At 41.9% G+C, this 12,345-nt stretch overlaps 1 protein-coding gene across 2 annotated transcripts in view; it reads left to right on the top strand.

The window, feature by feature from the left end:
- Window positions 1-12,345, top strand: part of LOC135524768 (E3 ubiquitin-protein ligase RNF13-like) — an 83,273-nt gene that overhangs the window by 49,080 nt on the left and 21,848 nt on the right. For both annotated transcript variants that reach the window (XM_064952577.1, XM_064952578.1), the window contains exon 5: window positions 10,658-10,745. In XM_064952577.1, coding sequence (XP_064808649.1) covers window positions 10,658-10,745 — 88 coding nt within the window. The remainder of the gene's footprint in view (window positions 1-10,657; window positions 10,746-12,345) is intronic.

The raw sequence follows: 12,345 nt of genomic DNA on the forward strand, positions 1-12,345 counted from the left end.
TACTGTCTGTACTTTGTCTCAATATATTTCATGATCTGTATAACGTGTGCAATGATGTACCGAATCTGGGATTTAGTGCATTTTTATTGGAAAAGCGTTAGAATAAGCCACCTCAAAATATGCAGGCGGAGATGCTTTAATCTCTCACGGTGCTGATCCGTCATCAGTATTGTGAAATAATTCTTAATTCCAATGGTGGAACAAACTCCCTCACGACGCCAGGACAGCGGAGTCAATCACCACCTTCCGGAGACACCTGAAACCCCACCTCTTCAAGGAATACCTAGGATAGGATAAGTAATCCTTCTCACACACCCCCCCCTTTAAATGATTTAGATGCACTATTGTAAAGTGGCTGTTCCACTGGATGTCAGAAGGTGAATTCACCAATTTGTAAGTCGCTCTGGATAAGAGCGTCTGCTAAATGACTTAAATGTAAATGTAATGTAAATGTTTAAGGTAAGATTTGAATGGCGAAAGCTGACCTGGGAACAGTGCTCCCTGTCTTTTGATACGATCAGCATCGACAAAATTATTCTTACCACGCACTTTCCAGCGCTATTGGAAAACCGAGCACAGGTCATTCTCGCCGTGCAGCTGAAACCAAAATCATGTGCTTTGTGCCGTCAACTGAAAAAGTTGGTAGCACCAGTGGGAAAAGTTAGTCTAGAACTCTTGCCTCATTGGGTTGGATTTGTCTCCTCTGTTCCAGTTTGTAAGCGTTTTATGCAGTGGGAATGAAGGGGGTGGGTTGAGACAGCATCAGGGCTGTTAGACTTAACAAGAATTATCTGCTGGCTCTCTCTGTCTCTCTTCAAAGGCAGCCTCCTTAAGGAGACACACAAAGAAGCGCACACACACACACACATAGACGCGCGCGCACACGTTCACACACATACACCCACACTAATCAGAGCGCAGAAAATGACAGTGACTAACAAAAGGCTGTGCTAATGTCTGCTAGCATCTTGATTCGGTCAAACAACCCTTCGCTCAGCCGCTTTGTCTGAATGAACAGTTACATTTTGTTATCTTAGCATAGCAACATAAAAATGATACCAGACTATTATATCGGGTACAATGTGGGGAGTGAAAGCCTAGAATAACCTATAGGCTCAGGGCTTAAACAAGCTATCGCTAGGCTACTTTGGTGTATTCAGTGGATGGGGATGGGGGGATGGGATGGGGGGGGGGGGGGCACTGAGAGGGCCACACATCCATTATTTATCTCAACAGATGAGGTTCGCTGCTCCGGCTATCTGGGCTCACGGCGAGTTCAGTGTGACTGAGAGAACCTGATTTCTCAGCTCTCTTCATGGTTTTATTTTGTTACAGTATTTCCCTGTGCCTCACTCTCACTTTCAGTTTACACCAAGGATAACACATCTTTACCCCAAATCATTTATGAGGGGACTTCGCAGAAGGTTTTTATTCCTTTTTATGTTTTGTTTTTGTAAGTGTAGTTTACATTTACATTTACATTTAAGTCATTTAGCAGTTGGATTAGGCATCTACAGTGATTCAAGCGTCTGACATTTTTTTCCCGTTTTGCAATTGTAGCATCCTTACACACTTCACTTACACACTACACTTACATCCTTTCACTTACACACTACACTTACACACTACACTTACATCCTTTCACTTACACACTGCACTTACACACTGCACTTACACACTACACTTACACACTACACTTACATCCTTTCACACACTACACTTACATCCTTTCACTTACACACTACACTTACACACTACACTTACATCCTTTTACACACTACACTTACATCCTTTCACACACTACACTTACATCCTTTCACTTACACACTTCACTTACACACTTCACTTACACACTACACTTACACACTACACTTACATCCTTTCACTTACACACTGCACTTACACACTGCACTTACACACTGCACTTACACTTACATCCTTTCACACACTACACTTACATCCTTTCACTTACACACTTCACTTACACACTACACTTACACACTACACTTACACACTACACTTACATCCTTTCACTTACACACTGCATTTACACACTGCACTTACACACTACACTTACATCCTTTCACACACTACACTTACATCCTTTCACTTACACACTTCACTTACACACTACACTTACACACTACACTTACACACTACACTTACACACTACACTTACATCCTTTCACTTACACACTGCACTTACACACTGCACTTACACACTACACTTACACACTGCACTTACACACTGCACTTACATCCTTTCACACACTACACTTACATCCTTTCACTTACACACTTCACTTACACACTACACTTACACACTACACTTACACACTACACTTACACACTACACTTACATCCTTTCACTTACACACTGCACTTACACACTGCACTTACACACTGCACTTACACACTACACTTACATCCTTTCACTTACACACTGCACTTACACACTGCACTTACACACTACACTTACACACTGCACTTACACACTGCACTTACATCCTTTCACACACTACACTTACATCCTTTCACTTACACACTTCACTTACACACTTCACTTACACACTACACTTACACACTACACTTACATCCTTTCACACACTACACTTACATCCTTTCACTTACACACTGCACTTACACACTGCACTTACACACTGCACTTACACACTACACTTACATCCTTTCACACACTACACTTACATCCTTTCACTTACACACTTCACTTACACACTACACTTACACACTACACTTACATCCTTTCACTTACACACTTCACTTACACACTTCACTTACATCCTTTCACTTACATCCTTTCACTTACACACTGCACTTACACACTGCACTTACACACTACACTTACATCCTTTCACACACACTTACATCCTTTCACTTACACACTTCACTTACACACTTCACTTACACACTACACTTACATCCTTTCACTTACACACTGCACTTACACACTGCACTTACACACTACACTTACATCCTTTCACACACTTCACTTACATCCTTTCACTTACACACTTCACTTACACACTACACTTACACACTACACTTACATCCTTTCACACACTACACTTACATCCTTTCACTTACACACTTCACTTACACACTACACTTACACACTACACTTACACACTACACTTACACACTGCACTTACACACTGCACTTACACACTACACTTACACACTTCACTTACACACTTCACTTACACACTACACTTACACACTACACTTACATCCTTTCACTTACACACTACACTTACACACTACACTTACATCCTTTCACACACTACACTTACATCCTTTCACTTACACACTTCACTTACACACTACACTTACACACTACACTTACATCCTTTCACTTACACACTACACTTACATCCTTTCACTTACACACTTCACTTACACACTTCACTTACACACTTCACTTACATCCTTTCACTTACATCCTTTCACTTACACACTGCACTTACACACTACACTTACACACTACACTTACATCCTTTCACACACACTTACATCCTTTCACTTACACACTACACTTACATCCTTTCACTTACACACTGCACTTACACACTGCACTTACACACTACACTTACACACTACACTTACATCCTTTCACACACTTCACTTACATCCTTTCACTTACACACTTCACTTACACACTACACTTACACACTACACTTACATCCTTTCACTTACACACTACACTTACATCCTTTCACTTACACACTTCACTTACACACTTCACTTACACACTTCACTTACATCCTTTCACTTACATCCTTTCACTTACACACTGCACTTACACACTACACTTACACACTACACTTACATCCTTTCACACACACTTACATCCTTTCACTTACACACTACACTTACATCCTTTCACTTACACACTGCACTTACACACTGCACTTACACACTACACTTACACACTACACTTACATCCTTTCACACACTTCACTTACATCCTTTCACTTACACACTTCACTTACACACTACACTTACACACTACACTTACATCCTTTCACACACTACACTTACATCCTTTCACTTACACACTTCACTTACACACTACACTTACACACTACACTTACACACTACACTTACATCCTTATCACTTACACACTTCACTTACACACTATACTTACACACTACACTTAAATCCTTTCACTTACACACTTCACTTACACACTACACTTACACACTACACTTACACACTACACTTACACACTACACTTACACACTACACTTACACACTACACTTACACACTACACTTACACACTGCACTTACACACTGCACTTACACACTGCACTTACACACTACACTTACACACTGCACTTACACACTGCACTTACACACTGCACTTACATCCTTTCACTTACACACTACACTTACACACTACACTTACACACTACACTTACATCCTTTCACTTACACACTACACTTACACACTACACTTACACACTACACTTACATCCTTTCACTTACACACTACACTTACATCCTTTCACTTACACACTGCACTTACACACTGCACTTACACACTACACTTAGTCTAATTGTACATTGAAGTATCTTGATTGAATTTAAAGCCTATAGGATCTACCTAGTTAGGGGAGGGTGTGGGGTCTTGAATTTAAAGCCTAGGATCTATGTAGTTAGGGGAGGGTGTGGGGTCTTGAATTTAAAGCCTAGGATCTATGTAGTTAGGGGAGGGTGTGGGGTCTTGGCCTCTCCATTAACTGGACATTTAAAAACCGTAAGACCGTGGTGTGTTTATGCAATAATGTGGCTGTAGCTAAAAGGTGTGTGCGTGTTCGGGCGAGTGTGTGTGTGTGTGTGTGTGTGTGTGTGTGTGTGTGTGTGTGTGTGTGCGTGCGTGTTTGGACGAGTGTGTGTGTGTGTGTGCGTGCGTGTTTGGACGAGTGTGTGTGTGCGTGCGTGTTTGGACGAGTGTGTGTGTGTGTGCGTGCGTGTTTGGACGAGTGTGTGTGTGTGTGTGCGTGCGTGTTTGGACGAGTGTGTGTGTGTGTGCGTGCGTGTTTGGACGAGTGTGTGTGTGTGTGCGTGCGTGTTTGGACGTGTGTGTGTGTGTGTGTGCGTGCGTGTTTGGACGAGTGTGTGTGTGTGTGCGTGCGTGTTTGGACGAGTGTGTGTGTGTGTGTGTGCGTGCGTGTTTGGACGAGTGTGTGTGTGCGTGCGTGTTCGGACGAGTGTGTGCGTGCGTGTTCGGACGAGTGTGTGTGTGCGTGCGTGCGTGTTCGGACGTGTGTGTGTGTGTGCGTGCGTGCGTGTTCGGACGAGTGTGTGCGTGCGTGAGTGTTCGGACGAGTGTGTGCGTGCGTGCGTGTTCAGGCGAGTGTGTGCGTGCGTGTTCGGGCGAGTGTGTGCGTGTGTGCGCGCGTGTTCGGACGAGTGTGTGTGTGTGTGTGTGTGTGTGTGTGTGTGTGTGTTCGAGCGAGAGAGAGAAACTAGTACAGACTAGTTTACTTACTGTGACAGTCTGTTTGGCTGTCTACTCTGTGAGTAAAGGAAACAGGCAATTGCCTTTTTACACAAGCACACACACACACACACACACACACACGCCACAATATCAGAGGCTTCTTCAACAATTTCAACCATGACTTAAACTGGCATTCTGCACCAACCATAACAGGTTGCCCTGCCAACCCAGCCTGCGTGCGTGCGTATAGATCATGATGATCCACACAGAGAAAGACCATGCAGGTCTGAACAAAATGGCTGCCAAACAGGAAATACCTCAACGAAGCATGGAAGTATGCATATACAGTGCATTCAGAAAGTATTCAGACCCCTTAACTTTTTCCACATTTTGTTACGTTACAGCCTTATTCTAAAATTGATTTGAATCTACACACAATACCCCATAATGACATCACAATACCCATGATGACATCACAATATATATATATATATACACACACAGTGCCCGGGCAACGAAGGAGTGGCTTCGTAAGAAGCAAGAAGCACACACACGTAAGAAGCATTTCAAGGTCCTGGAGTAGCCTAGCCAGTCTCCAGGTCTCAACCCCATAGAAAATCTTTGGAGGGAGTTGAAAGTCCCTGTTGCCCAGCAACAGCCCCAAAACATCACTGCTCTAGAGGAGATCTGCATGGAGGAATGGGCCAAAATACCAGCAACAGTGTGTGAATACCTTGTGAAGACTTACAGAAAACGTTTGACCTCTGTCATTGCCAACAAAGAGATAAACCAAATACATATTTTCCACCATAATTTGCAAATAAATTCATTAAAAATCCTACAATGTGATTTTCTAGATTTTTTTTCCCCCTCATTTTGTCTGTCATAGTTGAAGTGTACCTATGATGAAAATTACAGGCCTCTCATCTTTTTAAGTGGGAGAACTTGCACAATTGGTGGCTGACTAAATACTTTTTTGCCCCATTGTATTCTGAGAGTCCTTTAGGTGCCTTTTTTAGCAAACTCCAAGCAGGCTGTCATGTGCCTTTTACTGAGGAGTGTCTCCCGTCTGGTCACTCTACCATAAAGGACTGATTGGTGGAGTGCTGCAGAGATGGTTGTCCTTCGGGAGGGTTCTCCCATTTCCACAGAGGAACTCTGGAGCTCTGGCAGAGTGACCATCGGGTTCTTGGTCACCTCCCTGACCAAGGACCTTCAGAAATGTTTTGGGACCCTAACCCCAGATCTGTGCCTCGACACAATCCTGTCTCAGAGCTCTACGGACAATTCCTTTGACCTGACATGCACTGTCAACTGTGGGACCTTATATAGACAGGTGTGTGCCATTCCAAATCATGTCCAATTAATTGAATTTACCACAGGTGGACCCCAATCAAGTTGTAGAAACATCTCAAAGATGATCAATGGAAACAGGATGCACCTGAGCTCAATTTCAGGGTTCAAAGCAAAGGGTCTGAATACTTATGTAAATAATATATTTCTTTTTTTTTTACATTTAATACAAAAATTTCAACAACAACAAAAACTTTTTTGAGAAAAAAAAAAAAGATTTAATCAATTTTAGGATAAGGTTGTAAAAGTAACAATGTGGAGAAATTCAAGGGGTCTGAATACATCCCCTTTTGTCATCCATAGCTTAGTGGCAGTTGGTGAATGTAAATGGCTGTAAAGCAGTATTACTTCATTATTGGGTTTCCTCATCAAGTTCTTCCTGTTTTGGAGCCTCTGTTGTAGCAGGGACACCTTTACACGAGGGAGAAGGACCAATGTTTACCACTGTAGGGGAAGCTGTTGTATTTTAAACTCAAACCTGTTTTCTTTTCTCCTTCCTCCTGAGAGTACATTCTGGGAAGAAGGTCCTAAACAGATGAGTTGTTCGTAGTGAAATGTCAAACGGTTTTCGACATGGAGCCGAAGCACACCCTCAGGTTCCATGGCTCCATGTCGACAGTGTTAACCTGTAGGGCAACACTGTTTATTACTGGAGTCTGCCAGCACATGACAGAACTTTACATGCCCTCTATAAGTTAATGCATACCACCGACTCTATGAAGTAAGTTATTTTAGCCTTTAGATTTCTTTCAGAATGCTACGTGTTTAGCCACATTACACACTATGCTAATTATGTCTATTAAGGCTGCCCTCCGCACCTCTCTGATTCAGAGGGGGTTGGGTTAAATGCAGAAGACACTTTTCAGTTGAATACATTCAGTTGTAACAACTGACTAGGTATCCTCCTTATTTTAATTCTAGCCTCATTGTCCTTCGTGTTTTGGTGTGGCCATATAGCATGTCATTGTCATTATACACACAGTGCACCTATGGACCGGACGTCTGCGCGGCCATTGACACGTATCTAACCACACACTCACTCCCTGCCCCGAAGGGATGTCAGTTATAGTAGAGTTCAATCCCTCCCCTTAAGCCAGTAGACCTATCCCAGGGCCCACAGAGTATGGGTGATGGAGTTGGAATGAGGGCTTGGCAGAGGCGTTGGGGACCGTACAGAGATAGTTACTGCAGTATGGATACAGTATGGAGATAGTTACTGCAGTATGGATACAGTATAGAGATAGTTACTAAAGTATGGATACAGTATAGAGATAGTTACTGCAGTATGGATACCGTATAGAGATAGTTACTGCAGTATGGATACAGCATGGAGATAGTTACTGCAGTATGGATACAGAGATAGTTACTGCAGTATGGATACAGTATGGAGAGTTACTACAGTATAGAGATTGTTACTACAGTACAGAGATAGTTACTACAGTATGGATACAGTATAGAGATAGTTACTACAGTGTGGATACAGAGAGTTACTGCAGTATGGATACAGTATAGAGATAGTTACTGCAGTATGGATACAGTATGGATACAGTATAGAGATAGTTACTACAGTATGGATACAGTATAGAGATAGTTACTACAGTATGGATACAGTATGGAGATAGTTACTGCAGTATGGATACCGTATGGAGATAGTTACTGCAGTATAGAGATAGTTACGACAATATAGAAAGTTACTGCAGTATGGATACAGTATAGAGAGTTACTACAGTATAGAGTTACTGCAGTATGGATACAGTATAGAGAGTTACTACAGTATAGAGTTACTGCAGTATGGATACAGTATGGAGATAGTTACTAAAGTATGGATACAGTATAGAGATAGTTACAGCTGTATGGATACAGTATAGAGATAGTTACTGCAGTATGGAGATAGCTACTACTGTTTGGATACAGTATAGAGATAGTTACTGCAGTATGGAGATAGCTACTACTGTTTGGATACAGTATAGAGATAGTTACTACAGTATGGGGATAGCTACTACTGTTTGGATACAGTATAGAGATAGTTACTACAGTATGGAGATAGCTACTACTGTATGGATACAGTATAGAGATAGTTACTACAGTATGGGGATAGCTACTACTGTTTGGATACAGTATAGAGATAGTTACTGCAGTATGGATACAGTATAGAGATAGTTACTGCAGTATGGATACAGTATAGAGATAGTTACTGCTGTATGGATACAGTATAGAGATAGTTACTACAGTATGGGGATAGTTACGACAGAGATAGTTACTACAGTATAGAGATAGTTACTACAGTATGGAGATAGCTACTACTGTATGGATACAGTATATAGATAGTTACTACAGTATGGGGATAGCTACTACTGTTTGGATACAGTATAGAGATAGTTACTGCAGTATGGGGATAGTTACGACAGAGATAGTTACTACAGTATAGAGATAGTTACTACAGTATAGAGATAGCTACTACTGTTTGGATACAGTATAGAGATAGTTACTACAGTATGGAGATAGCTACTACTGTATGGATACAGTATAGAGATAGTTACTACAGTATGGGGATAGCTACTACTGTTTGGATACAGTATAGAGATAGTTACTACTGTATGGATACAGTATAGAGATAGTTACTGCAGTATGGATACAGTATAGAGATAGTTACTACAGTATGGGGATAGTTACGACAGAGATAGTTACTACAGTATAGAGATAGTTACTACAGTATAGAGATAGTTACTACAGTATGGAGATAGCTACTACTGTATGGATACAGTATATAGATAGTTACTACAGTATGGGGATAGCTACTACTGTTTGGATACAGTATAGAGATAGTTACTGCAGTATGGGGATATGGAGATAGTTACTACAGTATAGAGATAGTTACTACAGTATATGGATAGAGATAGTTACTACAGTATGAGATAGCTACTACTGTTTGGATACAGTATAGAGATAGTTACTACAGTATGGAGATAGCTACTACTGTTTGGATACAGTATAGAGATAGTTACTACAGTATGGAGATAGCTACTACTGTTTGGATACAGTATAGAGATAGTTACTGCAGTATGGGGATAGTTACGACAGAGATAGTTACTACAGTATAGAGATAGTTACTACAGTATAGAGATAGTTACTACAGTATGGAGATAGCTACTACTGTTTGGATACAGTATAGAGATAGTTACTACAGTATGGGGATAGCTACTACTGTTTGGATACAGTATAGAGATAGTTACTGCAGTATGGGGATAGTTACGACAGAGAGTTACTACAGTATAGAGATAGTTACTACAGTATAGAGATAGTTACTACAGTATGGGGATAGTTACTGCAGTATGGATACAGTATAGAGATAGCTACTACTGTATGGAGACAGAATAGAGATAGTTACTGCAGTATAGAGATAGCTACTACTGTTTGGATACAGTATAGAGATAGTTACTACAGTATGGGGATAGTTACTGCAGTATGGATACAGTATAGAGATAGCTACTACTGTTTGGATACAGAATAGAGATAGTTACTACAGTATGGGGATAGTTACTGCAGTATGGATACAGTATAGAGATAGCTACTACTGTATGGATACAGAATAGAGATAGTTACTGCAGTATGGAGATAGCTACTACTGTTTGGATACAGTATAGAGATAGCTACTACTGTATGGATACAGAATAGAGATAGTTACTGCAGTATGGAGATAGCTACTGTCTGATCCTGAGCCAGTGAATATAAGAGTCGCTGTTCTGTGGTGGTCCAAGTGTTTAGGTGGGCTGGCTGAACGCACACTGATCCATAGGAACCACACACACACTGAACACAAATATTTTGTCTCCCGCAGGTGCTTAATGCCCAGAAGGCCGGGTACAAGTCGGCCATTGTTCACAACGTGGACTCTGATGACTTAATCAGCATGGGATCCAATGATCGTAAGTCCCCCCCCCTGACAATCCTCCTCTGCACAATCACACAAACACGCAGCAGCACTACAGACAGTCATCTGTTCATTTGGGGAGTGGAGGGGTAGTGGAGTAGTAGTGGAGTAGTATAGTAGGGGGGTAGTGGAGTAGTATAGTAGAGGGGTAGTGGAGTAGTAGTGGAGTAGTATAGTAGAGGGGTAGTGGAGTAGTAGTGGAGCAGTATAGTAGAGGGGTAGTGGAGTAGTAGTGGAGTAGTATAGTAGAGAGGTAGTGGAGTAGTAGTGGAGTAGTATAGTAGAGGGGGAGTAGTATAGTAGAGGGGTAGTGGAGTAGTAGTGGAGTAGTATAGTAGAGGGGTAGTGGAGTAGTAGTGGAGTAGTATAGTAGAGGGGTAGTGGAGTAGTATAGTAGAGGGGTAGTGGAGTAGTATAGTAGAGGGGTAGTGGAGTAGTAGTGGAGTAGTATAGTAGAGGGGTAGTGGAGTAGTAGTGGAGCAGTATAGTAGAGGGGTAGTAGAGGGGTAGTGGAGTAGTAGTGGAGCAGTATAGTAGAGGGGTAGTGGAGTAGTAGTGGAGTAGTATAGTAGAGGGGTAGTAGTGGAGTAGTATAGTAGAGGGGTAGTGGAGTAGTAGTGGAGTAGTATAGTAGAGGGGTAGTGGAGTAGTATAGTAGTGGAGTAGTAGTGGAGTAGTATAGTAGAGGAGTAGTAGTGGAGTAGTATAGTAGAGGGGTAGTGGAGTAGTAGTGGAGTAGTATAGTAGAGGGGTAGTGGAGTAGTAGTGGAGTAGTATAGTAGAGGGGTAGTGGAGTAGTAGTGGAGCAGTATAGTAGAGGGGTAGTGGAGTAGTAGTGGAGCAGTATAGTAGAGGGGTAGTGGAGTAGTAGTGGAGCAGTATAGTAGAGGGGTAGTGGAGTAGTAGTGGAGCAGTATAGTAGAGGGGTAGTGGAGTAGTGGAGTAGTATAGTAGAGGGGTAGTGGAGTAGTAGTGGAGTAGTATGGTAGTGGAGTAGTAGTGGAGTAGTATAGTAGAGGGGTAGTGGAGTAGTAGTGGAGTAGTATAGTAGAGGGGTAGTGGAGTAGTAGTGGAGCAGTATAGTAGAGGGGTAGTGGAGTAGTAGTGTAGTATAGTAGAGGGGTAGTGGAGTAGTAGTGGAGCAGTATAGTAGAGGGGTAGTGGAGTAGTAGTGGAGTAGTATAGTAGAGGGGTAGTGGAGTAGTAGTGGAGCAGTATAGTAGAGGGGTAGTGGAGTAGTAGTGGAGTAGTATAGTAGAGGGGTAGTATATTAGTGGAGTAGTATAGTAGAGGGGTAGTATATTAGTGAGTAGTATATTAGTGGAGTAGTATAGTAGAGGGGGTAGTATATTAGTGAGTAGTATATTAGTGGGGTAGTGGAGTGGTATAGTAGTGGGGTAGTATATTAGTGGGGTAGTATATTAGTGGGGTAGTATATTAGTGGGGTAGTGGAGTAGTAGTGGAGTAGTATAGTAGAGGGGTAGTATAGTAGAGGGGTAGTATAGTAGAGGGGTAGTATAGTAGAGGGGTAGGGGGGTAGTGGAGGGGTAGTATAGTAGTATAGTAGAGGGGTAGTATAGTAGAGGGGTAGTATA

This window comes from Oncorhynchus masou, chromosome 31 (genome assembly GCF_036934945.1).
Source record: "Oncorhynchus masou masou isolate Uvic2021 chromosome 31, UVic_Omas_1.1, whole genome shotgun sequence".
Lineage (NCBI taxonomy): Eukaryota > Metazoa > Chordata > Actinopteri > Salmoniformes > Salmonidae > Oncorhynchus > Oncorhynchus masou.